A 25,182-nucleotide genomic window follows, 5' to 3' on the forward strand; every position below is an offset into this window, starting at 1 on the left:
CACTTCCTCCTAGGTTATGGATGTTTTGCCAGAATTTGACATTACATTTTACAATTTGATTTTTCACGGCTCTTTGCGTTGCTGGTTTCTTAGTGTTGTCTAAGCATGTAAGGGTATTAACAGATATAATTTAAGAGACTACTTCTGCTAAACAAGGCATCTAGTAAATAAACAGTGTAAGGGTGGGGGGGAGAAAATGGAAAGTATCTTGATAGTTAAAGGAGAACACTAGCAGCTTCAGCTGGCAAAGTCAGGAATTTTCCAGTACTAGCATCTTTCTCACTACCCATAACTAGACTATCAACCTGTTAATTCATGCTACAATTGTATTTTTATCTGAAATATTTATCTGCAATATTTCTTCAATCTTTTGAAAGATCTCTTCATTCTTCAGTATTATTCACTTCACCTTGCAATCTGCAATGGTTTTAATCTCCCAGAGGTAGGTGTAAAGACTGAAAAGGTTTCTTGCTTAACAATGGAAGTCCCAATAATAGAAATCCGAATAGTGATTTATTTATCGATCTCTGCAGCACCTTTGAAAGTTTGTATTCAAGAGAGCCACCCTTCCTATACATTAGATAGAGCTCACACTGCCAGGACAGTATCCTTCAGCTGACATGCTGATTATTCTCAGTATTAGCATTCTCACACATGGGGATATGCAGAATGTGAGAGCACATTCTTCATCAAGTTATCTGGGTAAGGAGTATTCAGTATAAAAGAAATAACAAATGACAAGGAAATTGGTAAATTAAACACACAGACATTAACAAGCAGGTGGTAACAGACAATAACACAGACCAGACCTCTCCAGCTACCGATTGACTGATGGGCCATCAAAGGAACTACTCTGGCACAGCCTCAGAGAGCCAACCTGAACTTTGTCACTGATAAGAAGGGGGAAACGTGATTGTCATGAGCACTATGAGATATTTGAGGGGACTTGCAGGACTGTGCAAAACGTATTTATGGGACAGCAGAAAGGGCTTGTGGCTTTAGATAAAGCTTACTACGGGCTATTTAGGGCCAAAGGGAGGGAAAGGGAAGGATCTGGGTGGATTGGGGAGGAAGGAGCAAGGGAAAAATGGAGAGGAGGCGGCTTAAAAGGGCCTGGTCACATGTAAACAGGCTGCAGATCACCACGCTTGTCTGTCTGAGCCCTGCACCCTACCAGCACAGTCTCCCTTATCTTCTTATTAAATCCTTAATTTTTTTGCATGTAATCCCACTCACTATCCTATGTGTGAGTGCTGCAAGGTGTAAACATCAGCAGATGGAGAAGAGGCCACGGGTCGCAGAGCCTGCAGGTCTAGGTGTCAGCACCTGGAGAGTCTGGCATGCAAGAGAGGTGTGGGTGCCAGTAACTGGAGGGACTGGGATGCATGTTGCAAGGTCAGAGTGCCAGCAACTGGAGAAAGGGGCTGCAGGTCACAGGGGCCAGTAGGTCCAGGTGGCAGCAGCTGGAGAAAAGACAGTGGGTCACAGGGCCCTAGGTTTATGTGCCAGCAACTGGAAACACCTGTGTGTGTTTGTTTTTCCCACTGAATTTAATCCTGAGTGCATGTGTGTATGTGGAATTCATTAGCAAACTTCAAGCTGGATGAGCTGGTGAGCTGCTGTACAGGCAGGCATAAAAATTTAGCAATATTCACCCAGTATTTGCACTGATTTAATGAAAATAATTTAAAATTGTTTTTATTGCTTTTCCTACATGTGAAAATTGCACCATTTTAATGGAAGTGTAAACCTAATCCAATTAAATTAAATCCACAGAAGCCTTCTCTAAATAGTATTTTAAAATTAAAAGTGCTTGGTTTGCTTTAATTTAAGCTTTTATTGTTGAAAATGAAAGAACACCTGAAGAAATTGAAATATGCACACTCACAAAGGCATTTGTTTTGGTTTATTTAAAGGCTAGTCTACAGCACAAACAACTGGGAAACAGAGGTTATACATTTCTCCCGTTCAGCCACCTTGGCTGCTCCTCTACTTACTCTGTAGTAACAGATGCAGTGAACTGCAAGAAAGTGAGAACCATCACCAAAAGGTGCTAAGGCAGTGTATGTAACAAGGCAGGCTAAATACCTGTGTGAATTCTCTTATTTATCTTTTGAGGATAGTCATCACTTTGTACACAAAAGACAGCATTTAAATTTAGCGCATTAAATACACATACATGGACTGATGTCACTCTGTTGGTGAGTCCTTGTAAACGTGCCGACAGAGTACCCCTCATCGGGCTTTTAACTTAGTCCACTTGCAAATCTGACTAAAGGGTCTTGTTTTCGGCAAGGAGACACAAACAAAGCACTGTAGAATAGACTGCAGTCTGACTGTTCATCACATCAGCATGCAGTGATGGTAATTTCAGTATCTGCTATTACATTCCTAATAGTAATGCTCAGCTCATGCACCATAAATTCACATACTAGCTTACTTTACAGTAACTTGTTAATGTGCTCACATATCACTAAGGTGTAATAAACACAGAAGGCTAACATAGAATAGATATCTCCGCTTATTTTCTTGCGTATGGAAGCCATACATAGTCTAAAAACCAATTTTAGTTAAACTGACACAACTTTCTTACGTAACCAACACAGGTAACCCCATAGGTAGCCCAATTGCAGGAACTGAGATGTGAAGCCAGAGCGATTTGAGTTCCCCTTCAGTAACATTATTACTTGCAAGAGATGTTGGAACCAGATGAAATGCAATAATTTGTTCTCGGTATTGAAAAGTAGAAAGGAAGGATGTGCAATTTACAGAAATGTGCAAACACGAGCAGCATGTCCTGACGTGGCAATAACATGCAGATTGGCATTTTCTTTGTTATTGCTGTTCTAGCTGGTATTCTCACCTAACCTGTTTGCAAATGCGAATTAGAATTAAATTTTCTCAACATATTTTCATTTTTTTAAAAATCATTTTTCTTCAGTACAAATTCATTTCCATAATTCTGAAATCTCTTGCTTTTAATCAAAATTCTAGTCGTTATATCTGCTTAGCAGGCTTCTCTAAAAAGCACTGTCACTGTTTTTGAAAATAATCTAAATTCAAAGTTCTGATGCTTACATGAAACCAACCACTCACCAAGTGAAACAAAAAGCTAACCAAGTTAACTGTAGGTTAATGTGAGAGGTTAGAATATGCTTCTTGCCAGCTATTTTCCTTTCAGTCTTACAGAAACTGAAACCCCAAGGCTGAAGTATTGTAAATCACTTGTTCCTACTGGACCATCACCATACTCCATAAGTAAAAATTCAATGTCAACATTCCTGTGGGCATTATAGCTCTGCCTTCTAGCAAAAGCCCCAATGAGTTGACAAATCCTGAGCTGAACCCATTAAAAAAGCTGTCTGTCATGCCACTCACGCTGTAATAATACCTGCGCACTACAAGCTCGAACGCAAATAGTTAGCCTACACATGACATCATTTTCCTCCTCCTGGGTATAACAAACTCCCTTCATGCTACACAGCAGTAAGGGTCCAGTCATGTACAGCTGTATTACGAAGCATTTCCGCTGGACAGCATGAAGATTTAGCAGGGACCAGTAAGCCATTCACCCGGCAGTTTTTAGGACTGGGTTTTATGGCATTCAAATGGAAAGAAATGATGGGATGGAACAGTAGTCCTTGTGCAGCCCTGCCTGCTGTGGCTCCCGACCCTGGCTGCTGCTGCTCCACAGGGCAGGCAAAAAAGAAGGCAGGTAATCCGCCACCAGAACCCTTCTTCAAGTGCTACGTAAAATGCATTAAATGCACACGGAAAATTATATTCATAAAAATGTAAACATTACAAAGACATGGCTATAGATTAGTTTTATGTCACACTATATGACTCTACTCATCTCTCCAACTTGTTAAGAACCTGGAAGCCATAGTCACATCCTTCTTGATGAAACCATAATTACTAATTGACTGGTAAGTTACTTTACTGATTATACCTTTTTAGGTATCTGTAACAGAAACATTGACTGGTTTGAATGAAAACACATGTCTTTGTAAGCACCAGCAGAAGCAGCAGAACAATGAGCAAAAAGAACAGTCTGTATGTCACAGGGCACTGTCCCCAGAACATCATTCCCCAGCAGTGAAATTGCAGAACATGCTGTTTATATTGAGATCAAAAGGCTTGCACTCTGATAAATCAAACCAAAGCAGAAATGACTCATCAGACCCACATCCTAACATCAGAAGGATGGCAACAAGGTTGCAGCATATTACGTACACCATTCCCCTTCCTCTAACCCAAGAAGAGAACAGACCACATACACATATTTTAAGCATACATTTAAATGAGGAAAAGCAGACAAGACACAGCAATGTGGCCTAAGATCTATGGAGGCTAAAGACAGAAATATTGAGGCACAGAAAAACCCCGTAACAATTGCTGATCCCTAAAAGGCCGGAAAGATCTGTCCAAAAACTAGCTCATCATCATCATCATTCAGGAACCCTACATATGTGAAGAGGACTGGATAGCAGTGTCCCTTTTTCTCTGAGTCCAGACAACTTGGACATGTCTTGGTACCTGTGAGTATGAGTGAATTAAACTTAAGAGAAAATGAGAGTCGGTAAAAATCAGCTAGCTTAATGACTCTGTAAACAAATAAGTATCACCTTCCCCTTCCATAAGGCCTAGCACTGAATTTTATTACTCTAATTTGCTAACACCAGCAGCTGAGATATAAGCTTCATATTTGTGAATTATATCCAGTTCATATAAAGTTCTGATGGACATCGTGACATTCAGATTCTGCAAAATCTGAGATTCAAAAAAAGAAAGGCAGTATGTTGTGACACCTTATATGTGCTAAGAAGTTACTTATATGGCAGAATAATTCACTGCACACATCTCTGGAGCAAAAAGGAAGGAAAGATTTCTAAATGGGGTATTTCAAAGGCACATTAGTTGCTCACACTAACATTTAATACTTGGGATTGCAAGTCAAATAAAGTAGATGCAATCCTTGTGGGTTTTTTTGGTTAAAAACACAAAATGAGGATGTGCCTAGGCTCCTTGTGCAAATACCTCTGGGAAGGTATCAAAATACTGTATCAAGGCAGAAGGTATCAAGAATTTTCCACAAATTTCTTGTTGCAAGTAGAGATACATCCAGCTTACAGTCGTATGGGGCCACACCAAAGCCACAAAAAATATCTGAGGCTTCTCTTTTCTTCCACAAATCTGTCTTGCAATAAGAATTGTCTTTAAGTATTCAAGTTTACCTATCAGTCTGGTAGAACAAAATTAAACAGAAAAACAACACAGAAGTGCATCTTCTTTCTTCTATTCAAATCATATAATTTTTTTCTTTTAAAAAAATAAATTAAAAAGATAAAGACAAAACATAACTACTGAGAAAATTTGAGCTAAATTTATTCTTCCATTATATAATTTGTTTAATACTCTCCAGATAATCAACTGGTAGTAATAACATTAACTAGTCTGACTGCTATGTGTACATCACTGATATTTTTATTAGTTTGAATAAAGGTACCCACCACTAGAATGATGCTATATTGCAGCTAAATCCCATATTTCTTCAACAGTGTATTTATGTATGTATTTATGCAGACTTATTTTATCTATTTCATACCCCTCATGACTTAATTGGAACACTGTACAGATTAACAGAAAACCTAACTAGAATTGAGCCAAAAAAGTAGGAGGAGGGAAAAAAAAAAATGTTAAAAGGAAGGAAAAAAAAAAACCAACAAAAAACCCAGAAAGGTCAGAGTCAAGAGTTACATGTATCTAGGCAAATAAAGAGTTCTGAAATAATTCTCAGAAACTATCTGGAGAAAGTACTTTGTACAAGATAAGATGCATCAAACTAAAGGTCACAGCAAAGACGAAAAGGGCAGCTTTCCCAGAAGCCAAAAGAAGAAAAGTTATGCTTTGGTACTCTTTCCATTGTCTCCCTCTTTCCAGCACTGAAATATATAACAAGCCAAACACAATGCTCTTTGAAAATACCTTCTGAGGAGGACATAAAAGCCTTGCCTGCCCTTAATACCAATGATGTGACTCAAGTCAGTAACAGTATCGTGGACTCTGACACGAGTCCTCTAGTGAACCGAGATGTAGCACATGAAGGCATCACCCTTACTTAACTGACTTCTGTGATGCAGGATACAATCTCAGCAGGAGAATCAGAAGAAAAATTCCTGTCTAAGCCTCAGCTGTTCCAGCTCATATGTCCAGTGTTTCAGTGCATCTGTACCTTTACTGTAACTTCTTAAATTTCTGCAAATAGATTCACTGAGGAGTGATCTATCAGGGATACAACAAAGACAGTTTCTCATCGTTCCATCCTGGTTTGTGGAAGGAAAAACAGAATTCGGAATTCTTGCTATCTTGTTCCTATAAAACTTTTCAAGATAGGTTTACAGATGCTTCTTGCATTGGGGAAATCTTAGAAACACTACAAGAACATCTGTATCTGCATTTGGAAGCTTATTTGCTCAAACACACCCCCACACCCCCCCCAAACCACCACTAAATTCCAGGAAATAAGTTTGTGGCTAATGAGCAGCACAGAAAATTTAAAGGCTCTATAAAGTTGTCTTTCTTTTTATTCTAAGAACTTAAGTCTCAGCTTGTAATCCTAAACTTCAGTCCCAAATGTATTATCTTTCAAAATTCATTTAAATAGTATGTTTGACCTCCATCAAACTTCTGCGAAGTTAAAATTTTCACTGTATGTTTATTCTGATTGACCAGGATTATTTTCTTCCTAAGAGCTGCTAATTCTGAGCATTATTATTACAACTGACAAAAAGCCCCTAAAGAATCCTGGTGATATGCCACATTAGACTACTTTTGATAAAAGTAGCAGGAGCAATTGGATAGGAATAGATAAAAGCAATAAAAAAAAATTATTTCAGAACAACAATATAAAATTGTCTTTTGAATAAATAATAAGTGAATATTTGTATTTGCTCACTTTCTTTTTTCTGAATGCATTGTTAAACCTAAATTTGTCTGAAGAATTTCTCATCAATCCATGTGTCCATCTCAGAAGGTGTCACTATTTACTCAAAGATCTTAGACACTTTGGAGAGAATTTTGGCCTTAACAATGGGATTAGACAACTCTTTTCACAGTCACTGCAATGACAGCTGCATTCATTTCCCTCATATACCAGACTCAAAGTCAGAAGCAAATTCTCAGTTTGCAAGCCAGAACATGTTCTGCTGGATATTTACAGCCAACCATCGAAATCCCTGAAACCTGTCAATGATGTCAAACACGACAGAAATAGATCATCTCGTTTGGTTTTTTCCTAAATAAACTTGCATTCATAAAAGAAACAGGAACAGAAACCTTGAAGAAAAAGATCCTCTTTTATCACACCCACTATGAAAGCACTAAACCACTCAACTTTTCTTGGAAGAACCACTTCAAGAAAAGGAATCATGTTTGTGCCTCCGTCTTTGTGTTTTATCTCTCCACTTACATTGTCAGCAACAAAAAAATTTTTTTCTATTCATTCCAAAGCCTTTTTTTTTTTTTTTTTTAAAATGAGACACACATTGATACCAGCAGGATCTATAGGGAGGTTCATCATGCCATTTCACATGCCACTAAGTAGAAGAATGATGTTTGTAAATGTCAGTCCCTAACACCAGGTGAAGGAGCTCAAATTTAACCAGCACAAACCTGCATTACTTCTATGTTACCTTACAGTAATCCACTTACCAGATAGTTTGCAGAACAAAACCAAGAACAAAATCAAAATGAGGAAACTATTTACAGCCTTATTCTTTATTACTGAAGATTTTATTGACTGATAAAAGTAAGGATAGGCATCAGATTTGGTAGGAAGCTGCTTTCAGAAAGTACCATAAAAACTGAGCTGTGTGACTTCAGAGAGAGTGACAGGCAAAAATTGGTTTCAGATCTCAAGTCTAAGTAATCCTTCTACATTGCATGTTTTCAAGCAATGCTGTTCATACCCTACAGAATAATTTTTCTGATCTCCAACTCAGCAACAAAGTAAGAAGTAGAGTTTTAATTATGAATGAATAAAATAAGAATACTTACGCTGACCCCACCGGCCTGTTCTTGGATTCAAATAATTTGGATAAAGTCCATTAGGACGATCCATTTTTTGAAGTAACTTCCGAATGTGCATGACCTAAATTAAATCAAGAATCAGGATCACCACTAACAACGTTCATCTGCTCTCTGCACATAGTTAAATCTTATCTTTTTTCTTTTTCTTTTTTTTTTAGTAGTAAGTTTTCTTAATCTGAACGCAGAAGCTTTCTTGAGGGCCTCCTGCAGATTAGTACGTTTTTGTTTTTAAAGGACTGCTCACATAAATGTGTTTAAAAATTATGATTTTTAGATGTATACTGAAACAAATAAGAAAGCTTGTGTTGTCATAAATTTCTACTTGAAAAAGTCACCTATTTGGTAACAGAAATAGAAGCATAAAAAAATTTACCTGCTACCAAGAATGCAAATACAATTCCATATAGAAAGTGCTTCCCCTTTAATGCAATTTATGATGAAACAGTATAAAAGACATTTGTATGATAAAAAACTGAATTTGAGACCCACCTTGTTGTAGTATACAGGGTCCCCTGTCAAATAGCTGAGGTGGACAAATTCCATGTGCAGAGTACCAAACTCAGCAAGGATGCTGCTGCCAGCAGAAGCCCAGCCCCAGTTTCGACCCACACCGCTGAATTCCAACAAATACGCATAAACAAGGGAGAAAACAACAGAAAATTCAGAATTACTGTGCACAGCACTATAAACAACCACCACAGCAAATTAAACAAGTAACAGCAAAATATTAACCTGTACTTAAGGTTACAGGAGTTGTTTGGTTGATCAGTGGGTCTTTTTGGAAAAAAGATACCATAACCTCACCAACAAAAAGCCCTGTGATTAAAATATAATATCTTGATGTCACAGAAATATAATGACTCAACACTGGGCCCAATCTTGATTGTTGTTTATTCATTGTATGTTCCTAAGAACATGAATCAAAAGCAATTATCAGATGAGACAAGTATACTTCCGAAGGTGGCAGAATTTGCTTCCTTGTTCTGTCAAACATCTGCTGAGTTCCCTTTACTTGTGTGGGATGTGCTTCAAGTCAGTATTAGACAGTCCAGTAGGATGGGAGTGGGCCCTATCTGTATCTACATAGGAAAACAGTACTTTTCCTGTAGGAAGAATATTATGAGTTCCCTCAGGCTCACATAAAGAATCAACAGAAAGTATCACATACCTCATATCTTTTGCACTCTAAGAGATACCATCTTGCTAAGTCATAACTCCTACATTACCTGTGGTGTAATCTAATTTGGGAGTTTTCACCACCTTTCAGGATCGAGTCTTTTAATTTCTGAAGTTAACTACATTTTCCTGGACATTACTTCTACTTCCTCTCATAAAAGATTTCAGTTATCAGTATGACTACAATCAATTAGGAATGTCGTCTTATTTTTTAAATTAAAAATTAGAAAGAGGAAATGTAAAGGGAAAAATGTTGGTTATGGAACAGTATTTGTAGCTCTGATCTGAGACAGAACAATACCTTTTAAAATACAGTAACCACTGTTTACAGAGCATAGAGACACAAAATCATAGCTTGTCTCAGGGTTTTTTTGGTATAGCTCTCATAAAAAGAGAAAATTAAGCGTTTCATTATGAATACAAAAGCTAATAAAACACAAGTCAATAATTCTCCAAATATTTCTTTCAGGTCTTGTCTTTTACTGCATGTCAGCCTCATGATAAGTGATATACACTTGCTACTGTCACTGCCCTCTGGCATGTCAGCCACTATTTTCTGCTATGATGCTGGCTGGTTCTGTACGTTCCCAAGAGACTGACACAGTAAATGCATAAACAATAACAGCACGCAGGAAATTTCTGGCACTTCAATCCTTTACCCTCTGCCTACTGCAAATCCTCCTCCCTGGTCCTGCCTTTCTGACTCTGCTCTGATACCCAACCTATGCGATCGGCCTCCGTGTTTTACTGATAAGTATCCGTGCATCTACTGCTTGCAGCTTCTTAAACCTCGCCATCTATGTTGCTCAAGCCAGTGAACCAGACACCTGTGCTGCCTGAGGAGTATGGGCACCTGGGCCCTTCAAACGTACTGGAATCACGGTGCAGGCTTGGGCTAAACAAAGCAAAAATAAAAAACTAACTTATGCACAGAGGAGTTTCGAGCCCTATGAAACTGCAGAAAGAACACAAGACTGAGTAAACCATCATACCATGCAGAAAGACCGTAGGGAAATTCAACCCAACAATATTAATTGTACATAGGTCCAATAAATGGCCTCAGAGGGGAAGTGCAGCCCAGGCAAAGCAGAGAAAACCAGGCAAGGGTGCTGAGGCCCTTCGCCAACAGAAGGGCAAACCACAGCTCCATGGTCTTCACTCGAGGAGTGACAGCAAAGTGAGGATCCTTTCCTGATCACAAAAAGGCACGTAAGGCTAATGCTCTCAGTGGTCCTAAACCTCTTCACAGTCTAACAAGGCGCAACAAATACCTCTCCTAAAAGGAAAACAATTTAAAACAATTCAAAAACTCTCTATTTACTATCCCGAATTGCTTAAGTGTACACACAACCTAGACATACATCCCAATTCAGCTACTGTTTAAGAACATAATAAAAATTTTAAAAAATGCCTTGCATCAAAAACGCTCTCTCAAAATCTGAAGGACATCCCAGCATTGAACAAGCAATACAAGGTAAATTAGGCAAGGCAATTCTCTTCCACAAGGCAATGCAGACCATCTAAGTTCAGTGTCTGACCTGAACAGCCATCTAAAAGACCCTCTCCATCTCCACGGACCATAGTGGACTTCAGCACACTAGCCTTTATACCTAAGCTGAGCTGTAAAATGAATTAGTATCTTCAGAGTCCCATCAGCATCTTCTAAATGTAACATACAGCTCACACAGTACATAAAACTCAGTAAGTTCAACCATGGCCTGCAAACAATTTTGTTTTTTAATAGGTTTTTAAGTGACTAAAGAACCATTGATTAAGCTCTAGGGCAATACATGGCATAATACACTGGTTATGTTCCAATGGCATGTTGAATTCTTATTGCAGAATCAGGAGAAAAAAAGTCATGGTCACAGTTTATTGCAGTTAATGAGGTAGAATGCTCCAAACTTTATTAAAATTATTCTAAAGTGCCAGGAATGCCAATTTGTCTGCATCTTCTACAGTTCCACTACTAAGAAAAAGTGACATATGCCATTATTAATTTTAAGTTGGAGGGAGCGGGAGGAACACTTCCCCACAAAAAAAAATTCATTACCTTTTCAGATTCACCATTGCCCATGGTATACCCGTAGGTGTGTTGAAGGCTGGAAGAAGTTTTCCTGCCAGTTGCACAGCTTTGATCTTGAAAACCTAAGATAGCAGGATCAATTACAAATAGTTACAAAGTCTGATTTATCTCCAAGAACTATAAAGATGGAAATTTCCTTGCCCCACCCACCTCTTTGTATTAGAAAAGCTTTACATTGTAAAAAAATATATTAACTTATCATTTATTTTTTACTTGTTCACTTTGTAAATTTCATTAAGATTTGAACACGAACAGAAAACTTGTTATTTCCATTTCTTTCCTTCCATTCTCTCCAGCAATAGTGCTTAGGTTCCTATTAAAGAAGAATATCGGTTCTCCTCCCACCTCCCTCCACCAATATTAGGAATTTCAAGTGCTTTCTAAAGCAGTCTTTAAATCATACATTATATTTTGTAGCTAAAAATCAGAGACAACTCCCCCACCCCGCCCAAGTATTTTAACTTTTACAAACTTCCAATCTCTTTTTAACTATATATATATATATATATAGTGCAGATGGAGTTCCTATTCTTCTATGAACATTCTCTATGCAAAACCATATATACGCAATTTCTGGTAGCTTTTCCTTCACTAGTAACGCATAAGAAAAATAATTATAGGCTTAATCTTCCCTCTCAAGTCTAATTACTCATAGAAATTACTGACAGGACAAAATCTCTTTTATTTCTAGTGTTGGAACATAAACCTGTAATAGCCTTATTAAGAGCCTAATATTTATTAGTTAAACAAGCAACTGGGAGAAAGCTTCTTCTAAGCCTATAGGAAGCATCTTTTCCAAGAAGACATATTTGGTAGATCCCCATGACGTAAAACTGTTTTTACCAGCTAGTTGCTAGAATACATTTTAATTAACTCATTGTCAGTATTCACTATATTTCTGCAAAAGTATCTTCTTAATTTGGAGATAACATTATTCATCAGTTTGAAGCACTGCACAAACGTTTAACAAAGAGAGCTACCATACCCCAAAGTAACTTATGCAACATGAACATACTATAGAAATATTATCATCAACTACCTGACCAATACTCTGTAACCGAGCCGAATAAGAGATTTAAGAAGGACTACAAGACAGCTCTGTTGGATTTATAGAAGGGATTTCTCCCTTTTGTAAAGTCTACGGAGGAAAACAGAAGAGATGCTCACTGGAGAAGCAAGCTGAAAAGTAGCCGAAAAATAAGCAATGAAGAACATCCTCATTTTTCACATGAAGGTAGGAAAAGATCAGTATCTTAATATTTGAGGAGATGACTAGTGAGACATTAAATAAACCAGAAAAGAATATTAAAGATGACATCTAATTGTATTTGATGCAGTGGAGTATGCAGAGATGGAGGTAGATCTGAAAGCCATGAGCCAGGAAAAAGAACCTTTACAGAGGTACTTTAAATGAATTGCAAGATGGGATATGTCTAAACTGAAAAAGAGGATACCTCAGACTATGATTTAATAGAATTGTGAAGTAAAACAGAGGCAATATGGCTTGAATGATTTTTAGCAAAGATACTGACAAGAGACAGTCTTTGAGAAAATACGCAGAAATTTAGTAGTAAAATTCAGGTAATACTCTGACCTTGAATAAAGGACCAAGTCAAAATAGGAAGTCACAGTATAAGTAAGAGGTATAATACAGGTGGAGTCTATGGTAACTGGGGAAAAAGAAACCCTGAAGAGAACCAAAAGCTCTGTCTTGGCCCAGTTACATATAAACTACCTGATTTGCATCTATAAATACACATCAAAAATTCATGCTGAACTTTTACATTTTTAAGTAGTAGATGGGTCAAGACCAGACAGAACTATATATAGGGAGTCATCTAAAGGGCATTCTTCTACAGCGCAGACAAGCTTCAACACCTAATCCAGAAGAGAATGATGACTTCCAGTTAAATGGTACATAGTTCGGAAAGACATTTGTGGCATGAATTTGTTTAGCTTCAGCTTCTGGATCCTGGACCTTCTGAAAGCGCTGTGCATTGTTGTGTTATTCATTAATAAAAGATATTGAAATATTAGGGTAAGAATATTCAATGGGAGAACATCCCTAGAAACATCCTCACTAGAAAAATATTCTTAATGGCTAACTACATACCGCTATCCAGCTTTTAATCAATTTGAAATGTACTATGATATTTGGGGAACAAGCTATAATATTGGAAGCAGTTTTTAGTAAGAGTGTATGAAGTAAAGGTTGAGCTGATCTAAATGTGCATGAATCTAGACAAGGACAGTTAAAGCAATGCAATCACCGCGCCAGCCATTTCAGCATGTGAACAATCAGAGCGTCAGGGTGGCAGCAGTAACTGCTAGTTCAGACAACCATGTTAGCAGGACCTGCAAAAACTTGCTGTGATTAGAGGCGCCCTCCTGTCACCTCTGTAGTATTGAGGACTCTATGTACCACTGATTTAGCATCAGAAGGTAAAACTCTACCTCCCTATATCCCTCTCATCCAAGACTGAATGCAAGGAAACACTTACAAAGTTGACTAAAGACATGCCTTTACTTTCTACTACTGCCATCTCAGTCCTATCTTACTGCTGCTTCTGGATAACAAAACCACTTAGTGCTTGATACGGTGTTTACCAATGCTGACTGGAGTGAGAACTGGGAGACAGCTGCACAGGTTTTTATCAGAGCAAAGTGACCAGAAGAGCATATTTGGAGAGATGTAGGGAAAAGGAAGAAACATAGCAAGCAGTGCTGGATAAGATACCTTTTATGTGAGACTGCAGATGTGACCAGAGTACTCTGCTGAGCTCATTAAAGTGACTTCTTTTAGTAAGTTTCAGACTTACTGTTAAGAGCAACGGTAAATGCCTCAGGCTCCAGCTTTTAAATAATGTGCTGGCATCAGATAACATGGTTACTTATCATATAGTAAGTATTTTTACTTTTATTTTTTTTAAAACAGGTTGAACTGATAGAATCTATTTCAGCCTTGGCAGTTCCCTGTTGACAGGCAATGCATTTCAAGACACATATAGGCAAAAACAACAGAGAAGAACAAACAGTGAATGGATGCCTTGAAAATAGAGCTCATTAGGAAACAGTAAAAGAATTGGGGTTATTTAGTCCAGAGAAAAGATGTTCAAGAGAGGACAAGATAATGACTTTTCAGTATATAAAAGGCTAATACAAGGAAAATGAAATAATAATTTTTTCCGTGGACACAGAGAGTACAAAATAACACCAAAATGGAGCAAGGGAAAGTTAGTTATTAGGAAAAAGTTGGTGATAACTAATAATGAAACACGAATGTGATTGCTGTAGAATCATCACTACAGCTTTTAAAAGATGCACCATACAAACACATGCAGCTACGAAGACTGACATGATTTGACTCTGCCAGGGAACAGAAGAGTAACAGAACTACACAGCTTCCTTACTGCTCTTCCAGCCATACTGCTGTACTAGCTTTGTGTGGCAAGGTTTTGGTAGCAGGGGGGCTACAGGGGTGGCTTCTGTGAGAAGATGCCAGAAGCTTCCCCTATGTCCAATAGGGCCAATGCCAGCCGGCTCCAAGGCTGAGCCCATCAGGGATGGTGGTAGCGCCTCTAGGATAACGTATTTAAGAAAGGGGAAAAAAACCCTGCTGTGCAACAATGGCAGCCAGAAGAGAGGAGCGAGAATATGTGAGAGAAACAGCCCTGCAGACACCAAGGTCAGTGAAGAAGGAGAGGGAGGAGGTGCCGCAAGCACCAGAGCAGAGATTCCCCTGCAGCCTGTGGTGAAGACCATGGTGAGGCAGGCTGTCCCCCCGCAGCCCATGGAGGTCTATGGTGGAGCAGATATCCACCTGCAGTCCATGGAGGACCCCGTGCCGGAGCAGGTGGATGCGCCTAAAGGAGGCTGTGACCCTGTGGGAAGCCTGCGCTGGAGCAGGCTCCTGGCAGGACCTGTGGACCCGTGGAGAGAGGAGCCCACGCTGGAGCAGGTTTGCTGGCAGGACGTGTGACCCTGTGGGGGACCCACGCTGGAGCAGTCTGTTCCTGAAGGACTGCACCCTGTGGAAGGGGCCCATGCTGGAGCAGTTCGTGAAGAACTGCAGCCTGTGGGAAGGACTCACGTTGGAGAAGCTCGTAGAGGGCTGATCCCCGTGGGAGGGACCCCATGCTGGAGCAGGGGAAGAGTGTGAGGAGTCCTCCCCCTGAGGAGGAAGGAGCGGCAGAGACAACATGTGATGAACTGACTGCAACCCCCATTCCCCATCCCCCTGCGCCTCTGGGAGGGGAGGAGGTAGAGAAATCAGGAGTGAAGTTGAGCCTGGGAAGAAGGGAAGGGTGGGGGGAAAGCGTTTTAAGATTTGGTTTTATTTCTCATTATCCTACTCTGATTTGACTGGTAATAAATTAAACTAATTTCTCCGAGTTGAGTCCGTTTTGTCCATGATGGTAATTGGTGAGTGATCTCTCCCTGTCCTTATGTCAACCCATGAGCTTTTCATTACACTTTTTTTCTCTCCCCTGTCCAGCTGAGGAGGGGTAGGGATAGAGCAGCATTGGTGGGGCACCTGGCATCCAGCCAGGGTCAACCCACCACAATTGCCAATTAATCAAATGACTTGTGCACATGCCATACATGTAAGAGGAAAGTGTTTTGTCTCTCTTGGAGCCTTGTACCTACTCTGTAGGCTCACACAGCACCTTTGTAACTGGTGCATAAATCATGGAGACCATCCACCCTCAAGTTTCTTCGCTAGCACAAGCTTCAAAGTATAGGACTCTGTAACAGAGAGGGAGTCACAGAAACCACAAAGACAACAGCTCTCAAAGAAGTGCTGTTCCTGCAGGATAACTCAATCTTTTTTCAAATGTGCATTCACACTTGCATTAATTACGGGATTTACCATGTAGTGGCCTTAAGATGTGGAGGTAACTGATCAGTCTTCTTAAAGTAAAGGCCCCATAGCAGCTCTAGCAAGACATCCTGTTTTGAAGACGCAAAAATACTGTTCTAGGTAAATGTGTATTAATCCCAGGGTAGCTGTTCTGTCCATTCTCAAAATATGGAGATTTTTTCAGAAAAGTTTCAGAAGCCACCATAGATTTGGAGTATTTCCATTTTACACAGCAAAATCTAATACACGAAATCCATCAATTTCCATGGCCTTTGGAACACTAATGTTTCTTTCTGCAAATGCTGTAAAGCAATGGAAGAATTTTTTCCCCCTATCAAACACAAATCAAGCTGTTTACAGCTAGAAGGGGAGAGTGTGAAAATTAGCAGAAAAAGCAAAACCTAAACCCCAAATCGGATAAGTGGATCCCTCATTAAGACGAAAACATCAATCAGTATCTTCAAACTAGTGTGTACAGCAGACAAGCTGTGAGGGCCTGAATCATTTCCATCCATTAAACTAATGCTTAACATATCAAACCTGCCACCCACCCCACAATATGAAAGCTTTCTCCTGAGCCTATTAATCCAAGTAAGGCCAAAACATTCAGCAGAAAAGGCCTTAAAGATTAAGATGATTCTTCAAAAGCCTTATTGATGTATCCAGTGACTGCTGAGATGCATGGCTGCAACTCTTAGAAGACTGTATTATGCTAACACTGCTGTTAGGTGCTCCCTTCCAGCACTATAAATGGCAAACAGCCTCGAATGGCCTCTGTTCCTAACTCTGAGGGGGATTATAGATGTTTTATACAAATAAAGAATCTCTTTCATTTATGTGCATAGATCAGTCCTTGAGTCATTCTTCTTAAACAGTAATAAATGCCAGACTTCTGCTTAATCTGATAGTTATTAACTAGTGAGTATCCATGGTCATGCAATGTGGCTGGTTCTGTAGATTTGATAACTTTTGATCCTTGAAAAAACATCAGACAAAACAGATATACTGCACAAGTCCACAAAAACGTAGTACTCGCCATCAGTACTACTATTACCACCAAATCCTACACACGTTTCCTTTGAACACTAAGCACAAAGATGATGAGGCAGACCTATCTAATTACTGAACGCAGATTAAAAAAAACAGAGCATCTGACAGCAATACTAGACTCAGACCCTTGAGGAAAATATTTGGTATTTCTTGGCCCAGTCTAGAATAGTTATCTTTCTACCTTCTGAGTTCAATCTGCAGCAGTGAACTCTTCACCACCCTGTTGTGGCTAATCACCCGTTTAAAGCTCAACTTGTCAGATAGGACTTTCTGCATGAGTAGAGATAGAGGCTCAAGGTGTCATTCACTGCTGAAAATGAAGCAGCATTGTCATAAAAAAAGATAACTAGCTTAATAAGCATTGCTGTTTTGTTGCGTATTTATATATAAGCCTTACTGCATAGGAAGATGTCTGCATGCCAGATGAACAGCTGTAAGTTCTAATATACTTTCCCCCTTCAAGACTGGGAACTCCTGGGTTTTACAGTGTTCCTAGGGCATTCCCCACTGCAAGTGGGGGCCATCCTGCTACCAAGAAATGAAGAAATTACTCCCTCTTTATATATTTGTTTCTAATAAATTCCACGGATTTAATTACAAAGGCATCTTGTGAGATGAGGGAGATGCAATAAGATTCTGGTAACATTTCAGCTACCACAGTATGAATTGAGAGTGGGAGAGCACTTCAGCTGTATTTTATAGATGTTTGTGAGTGATGATTGAAGAGGTATGCCACATCTAGAATTGGTCCTGCAGAATGTAAATCCATGTTCATGTGAGATTTAGCAAGGCAGCTACAAACTACACCACCTACAGTGGTGAAATGATGTAGAATTACATAAATACAACAGGACCTCTTCAGCATTATAGGTCTCGAGTCATAGCAGATGTTCAAGGAAGGAATATTTGCAGATACTGTAAAGACAATGCCATAGCTAAGGTACTTTTGCTGTCTTTGGTGAGCTGTAATGATTACCAAGGTACAACACTCAGCATTTCTAAAAGACTGAAAGTCTTTAAACAAGAGAAGAGTTATCCTGCAAAGGGATGTTCTGTGAATTTATATCACTTTCTCTATGACAGAAAAAAATTAATATGGAAATGAAAAATCTAAACCCATCTCAGCAGTCTAAGATCAGAGTTAAAAAAACAGGAATCAACTTGAATCTGGACTATGGTGTCAACTTAAAATGGCTATGGTGTCAATTGGCTCTGCTTGCTTTGCTTCCTCCCTTCAGATATTTGTACACACTGATGAGATCCCCCCCAAGCCTCCTCTTCTCCAGGCTGAACAATCCCAGCTCTTTCAGCCTTTCCTCAGATGAGAGATACCCCAGTCCCTTAACCATCTTTGTGGCCCTTTGATGGACTCTCTCCAGGATGTCCATGTCTCTTGTACTAGGGAACCCAGAACTGGACACAGCACTCCGTGTGTGGCCGCACCAGTGCTGAATAAATGGGAACAATCTCCTCCCTTGACCTGCTGGCAACACTCCTCCTAATGCAGCCCAGGATACCATTCACTTTATTTGCAGCAAGGGCACATTGCTGGCTCACGGTCAACTTGGTGTCCACCACTTTTCTGCAAAGCTGCTTTCCAGATGGTTGGCCTCCAGCATATATTGGTGCATTGGGTTGTTCCTCCCCAGGTGCAGGACTCTGCACTTGCCTTCATTGAACTGCATAAGGCTCCTGTCAGCCCATTTCTCCAGCCTGCTGAGGTCCCTCTGGGCAGCAGCACAATGCTCTGGCATATCAACCACTCCTCCCAGTTTTGTGTCATCAGCAAACTTGCTGAGGGTATATTCTGTCCCATCATCCAGATCATTAATGAAGATGTTGAACAGGATTGGACCCAGTATTGATACCTGGGGTACACCACTAGTTACTGGCCTCCAACTACATTTTGCACCACTGATCATCACCCTCTGGGCTTGGCCGCTCAGCCAGTTTTCAATCCATGTCACTGTCTGCTCATCCAGCCCATACTTCACCAGCTTCTTTGTGAGGATCTTATGGGAGACAGTGCCGAAAGCCTTACCGAAGTCTAGGTAGACAATATCCACTGCCCTCTCTTCATCTCCCAAGCCAGTCATTTCATCATAGGTTATCAGGGTTGGTTGAGCATGACTTCTCCTTTGTGAATCCATGCTGGCTACACCCAATCACCTTGTTGTTCATGGGCGAGGGAATAGTTTTCCAAGATTAGTTGCTCCATCACTTTCCCAGGAATTGACGTAAGGCTGACTGGCCAGTAGTTCTCTGGGTCCTCCTTCTTGCCCTTTTTGAAGGTAGGAGTGATCTAAGGGTGATGCCATTCATCTTGTGCATTAGCATTGGAGCCCAATGATACCCATTTAAACCTTAGGCTTTTAAGCTACCACACTTCTGTAAGGCATGCAGCTGTTACACACAGAAGATTTACACAGGCAGAGAGAAAGAAACTGGGCTTAATTCCTTAATTCTAACAGTCTCCAAAGTTTTAAAACACTGCCAAATTCACCCTGATGGAAGTCCAGGACCGGTTACTTCTGTTCATGCAACTGTTGCTGCAGAGTCCTCCTGTGCTATGAGAATTCTGGTCTCTCAAGAACAACAGGATAAAGCAGATAGTACTTCATCCATAAATACTACATAACTTGCTGATTTACTCATTTCACGAGCCAATACATGCTTCATGAAATGTTCCTTCTCAAAAAAAAAACCAACCCAAAAACAAACCCATACCAAAACAAAAAAAACCATTACCAATTCAGCAAACTCAAAAAGTCAACATCCGTGAACATTTATGACTGCCTCCTCCTGCACCCATTCTGAACCAGGCCTCTCTTCCCTTTAAAGGCTTCTAAAGTTAAACTAGGGTTTTTGCACTAAAAGAAAAATGCCTTTGTAAAGAGATTTTCCTGAAACTCCCTTAGTTTTCAAAACATGCAGACTAGGCTGACATTTTCTTTAGCCAGTAACACCGCACATAAGACTTCTACAAATACTTTTATAAAAGAAAAATCACACTGGATGCCTCCCTGAAATATTGCTTTTCTCAACAATTTGAAAGAATGGCAGGAAGGCAAGAAAGGCTGTCTGGTTTCAGATGATGCATGAAATTAGGTGATGTAACTGTTGCCTCTGATCTAAAAATCATGGCTACACAAGCCTAGCTATCCTTAGTATCTCTGTCTGGTGATTCAGAGATTCAGCTTGTAAACAATTTCTAATGCAGTGTGTCAGAATTATCCTGACTTCAAGGAAAAAGCTGCAACTGTGCTCTGCATTCTACTTCCGAAACAAAAAGCTCAGTAAAGCCCTCAGGACTGTACAGGTCCATTCATACACCCAAGTCGCCAGACCTCCTCTTTCCTAGAGGCTCTAGACTGTTCTGAGATGAAAACAAAGGTCATGTTTTTTTTGAATACTGAATACAGGGACAGGTAAAGCACTAGCAAAAGAGAAGGCAAGAAACTACCCCATCATATCAACTGATCTGGATGGACTCGACAACCTAGGAAAACTATCCTAGTGGTAGCTTCTAAGTTAGAGTTGTACTGAAAAGCATTAAAATGCTTATCTGATCATATTGTTCAGCTACAGTCTACAAATGAGCAGAAAAAAACACAGAAAAATACTTAAACTGCATCAGTTAAATGCAGATAAGACAGATATTATCTGGTTGACTACAACTTTCCCTATTTACGTTTTACAAATTAGCAATTATATGTTCAAATGCTGCTGCTTAGATATAAGATAATAAATACTATGGTGGTATTCTACTATCACAAGGAAAGATTTGCAAACAGAATTCTTAAGTGATACTATCTTTATCTTTTACTAAAGTTTTCCAAAGCTCTTTTCCTGGACAACAGACGTGAGGAATCTAGTTACTGTTGACTGAGGCATCTTAGGATCTAATGAAATATTCATTGGTTTCACACTATTGATATTTTTGAAAAATCCACATGAGAAAGTTTGTGCATATATTAGCTTATTAGAAATATTTGAAATTTTTGCTCTAGAAGATCTAAACCTAAAAATTTGGCATGCACTGGACAACCAGCTAATCACATTTAAACTACCTGGCACTGGCTAATAATTGCTCAATTAAACTGCATAATTTCCGTTCACTTCAATAGCTGTATCAGCTTCCTTGGCACGGGTTTCATGCATATCTGAGTAGAAAAGTTATACATTCTCCATTTTTAAAGGGCCTTCAAATCTGAGGCACTTTACACCAGTCAGTCAACATCACAGATCACTTAAAATTCAGAATAAATGCGATGAAAATCTGGCATATAAATGCCTCCTCGATCTGATCACTCCAGGAAGATATAACACACTGTTTCTCATCCTGCTGAACTGAGCCAAAACCCATGGCAGTCTTGAGTTAATTTTCTCTTCTATTATTATTATTAGAAAGTTCCTTTCAGCCTAGGCAGTTTTTGTGCTTTATCTTTTCTGCTTTTCATATCTCTGACTTCTTCACTGTACGTTTACCTGCACAACCAGTATTAACCTGCCAGACTAGTTACCTTCGTAAATAAATTGTCTCAGGACTAGAAGCAATCATCTTGAATTTGCACAACATACCAATCACAATCACTCATGCCTAAGCATGCTCTAAGGATGTACGTGGGCTTTTAAAAGGCTCTCTTTTAAGATGATTCCTTCTTGCTGTGGAGCTACTGTAGCACAGGGAACCAGATGTGAGAGCACAGACAATGTCTGGCATCTGGCTTAAATGGTCTCCCACTAGTTGCTGGCAGCAAGAAAGATTGATTTAAGGAGTGTGGAGAAAGAGAAGGGAGAAAAATGAATCTGAATGGCCATCAGGAAACCAAACAAAAGAGCCATCAATGGACAGAAGATCAGTACAGAGCTTTGCCAGCAGGGAAGCAGAAGTGGTAAAAGACAGGGCTTCCAGTCCCCCACCTCATACAAGGTGAAGTGCCAGGTAGAAGGTGTTAAAAGAAGAGAGCACGAATAGGAGCTGAAGGGAAGAAACAAAAGGCATCAGGAGGAAGGACAGGGAATGAATGGAGGGTGAAAGCAGACAAGACATAACAAGGAACCATGGAGGGAGTGCCAAGAGCGTAGTTGTAAGGAACAGGAGTATGAGAAACATCTTGGGGAATCTGACAGGGGAAGAACGCCTTCCCATCTCCAGAACATATTCTTACGACCTAGAATTGACCCTAATATATCAGCCTCTTAACATGCCTTTGTAGCCAAACACATCCAGGCAAAGGGTAAAAATGAATCTTGGGCGGGGGGGTGTTTATTAATCAGTGATCTTTGGTATTTTCGTACTACCAGTTATTCTACCGAGTTGAGTAACAGACTGCATTGTGTTCCTGAAGGTCCCAACCCAACTCATGATCTAGTCTTTCTGTGGTTTTTAAGACAGAAAATCTGTATTAGGAACCCTAAGAAATGGTTCTGAAGTCAAGTAATTGAGCTGTTCGTGCTATACATACAAGTCTTATGAGAATCCTTTTTGTGCAATAAAAATTATCTACCTTCTCAGATTATTAATATTTCTTGACACTGGCTTTTTTTGGGTAACACCTGCTCCTAATGCATTCTCCACTCATGTCAAATATCTCCTTAGTTTCCCATATATTTTTCTCTGCCATGTCATCTTTTTTGTCCTTCAGCTCTGTGCTTACATTGTATCAATTTCTACTTTCTTAGTTATTCCTGTCTCCTGTTTCTCTTGAATGTGCTGCCAAGCTTTCCATTTTAAATTAATCTTGATTTCCCCTTTAGACTTTGCCAGAAATGACTCAGTCCCCTTTAGACTGTATTTGCCTTCACAAAAAAAGTTAAACAGAGCTGAAATTCCATATTGTTTCACACTATGTGCACCATCCTCCCATTGGTAGGATGTGACAGATTACAATGCAAAAGTCAGACAGTCTAGAAAAAAAAATAATTAAAAAAAATCACATAGCTTTTACATCTTCAAAAACATATGCTTTACACAATGTCAGATGCAAAATACATTACATTGCACCTGATGAAAGTGAGTAAATAGTGTTTTGTGGGCGTTTTTTTAAAACAGATGTACTGGCTTGTTTTCGCAGCTTCAGACATATTTAGCTTATCTACAGTTAATATATATATTAGGACCAAGTTCTGACAGAAAATTAGTTGGCAAACAAAAGCTATTAGTAAGCACCGAATCTTCATAGTTGCATAAATTCTGCAAGGCACTTCAAAAACCAGACATTTATTTTGAAAAATGTTGAGATAAATAGCCTAAACTCCTGCCACATAATTTATAGATCTTAGAGCCAGAAATATAAGACAAAAGTTTTCTTCTTTTATGCCATGCAAACAAAAATCAAAAAGGCTCAGAGCAACAATTTGATCATCTGTATAAAATAAAGCATAATTACCAAGCTACCTTTATAATTACATCAATAAGCAGTATTTAAGTGAAACATTTCTTCCAGAGAGATATCTGGACTGAGTCACATACCACACACTGACTATTCATGTGTCCAGGAGGCATAACTATCCTCTACCTTTTCATGATTTTTCTACCACTTCTGCTGTTTTTACACATCCTTTTAAGAACATGATTACCAAGAAGTTTGCAGCATACCAACAGTGGCCCTTTATTAATTACTTAGAAATAAATTCCTCCTCATATGCAAAACTCCTATTTATAAATGCAAATGCTCATAGGTCTCTTGCCACAGGATTTCATACCAAAAGTTCAAACTGAGCTGCTTGCCTTTTGTGAGTTCCACATACTCTTCAAAGCCACAGCTACTCAAAACACCTTCCCTTATTCTGTTCCCATGCTGGTCTGGCCAACATGGGTTGTTTGTTGTTCTTATAACTTGCAGCCTGCAACTACACCTTTGGCAACATTAAAACGGATTTAATTTATACAGGCCAAGTTGAACAATTGATTAGATTTCTCTGGAGTTTGCTATTTATTTGCCATCTCAACATGAGCAAATCTACAGTCAGCTATCAATTCTTATGAGAATACTTCTATTGTCAAGTCACTACTATACTGATGATCTCTTATTTTCCATTAAGTGAATTTCTGGGATGGGGAGGAGGACTGAAATCAAACTAATTGGCTCTCAGATACCTAGATCACCTTAAAGGATCTTTTCTGAACATGGACATAGTTGTGTTCTTCTGGTTTAGGCATCTGCAATTTTATATTTTGAATTTAAAAAATTAACGTTAATAGGCTAGAGAGCTTCTTGGTTATTTCTTTAAAGATTTGTTTGCTGATTATCCAATTCATAAATGGTAACACAATACTACTGCAGACAGCATCCTCTTGATTCCTAACAGACTAGAAGAGTTCACCATCTTTATCATGTGATATATGCACACATCACTAGAGGCAACATGATTTTTGTTAATATTTTTGCTAGTTTTTAGTGTTTTTGCTTAGCAGTGACATTTATTTTTCTCTCACAGTACCTGTTCTTGTCTAAACAGTTTTTAATATTCAAACTCCTTTTTAGGAGGAAAACATAACAGTTAGCACTGAATGAAAAAAGGTTCCAAAAGGCAAAACCAGCCAAAGATGCCTGGTTTTAAAGCGCTATCATGTCCAGAGTCGTATTTTTGTTTTGTTTTAAAGTAGAAAAAAATCCTGCTGGAAGAACTGTTTTCAGTTGACAAAAGAGAATGCCATACTCCCTCTCTGGATCAGATCAAGCATGAAAACCCTCAGTGTAGATGCTAACTTAGGAGGAAAGAACACAGGAAAACTCAGTGGGTAGAAATTAATGTGTTACTGTGTCAACAGCAATGCCAATAAATGAATGTCTGGAAAAATAACAGGTAAGATACTGTGCTTGCTGTCACTGGCGCCCATCAGCATCAGTATGACTGTTAAACTACTGAAGAGAGCGCCAAAAACTAATAGACATGGTCATCAGGAGATACA

At 39.2% G+C, this 25,182-nt stretch overlaps 1 protein-coding gene across 3 annotated transcripts in view; it reads right to left on the reverse strand.

Annotated features, from left to right (window-relative positions):
* MAN1A2 (mannosidase alpha class 1A member 2) overlaps positions 1 to 25,182 on the reverse strand; it is a 148,862-nt gene that overhangs the window by 45,002 nt on the left and 78,678 nt on the right. For all 3 annotated transcript variants that reach the window (XM_050893951.1, XM_050893958.1, XM_050893964.1), the window contains exons 6-8: positions 11,321 to 11,415; positions 8,581 to 8,704; positions 8,059 to 8,152 (exon numbers count right to left, since the gene is read on the reverse strand). In XM_050893951.1, the coding sequence (XP_050749908.1) occupies positions 8,059 to 8,152; positions 8,581 to 8,704; positions 11,321 to 11,415 (313 nt within the window). The remainder of the gene's footprint in view (positions 1 to 8,058; positions 8,153 to 8,580; positions 8,705 to 11,320; positions 11,416 to 25,182) is intronic.

Source organism: Gymnogyps californianus, chromosome 1 (assembly GCF_018139145.2).
Source record: "Gymnogyps californianus isolate 813 chromosome 1, ASM1813914v2, whole genome shotgun sequence".
NCBI classification, from domain to species: Eukaryota; Metazoa; Chordata; class Aves; order Accipitriformes; family Cathartidae; genus Gymnogyps; species Gymnogyps californianus.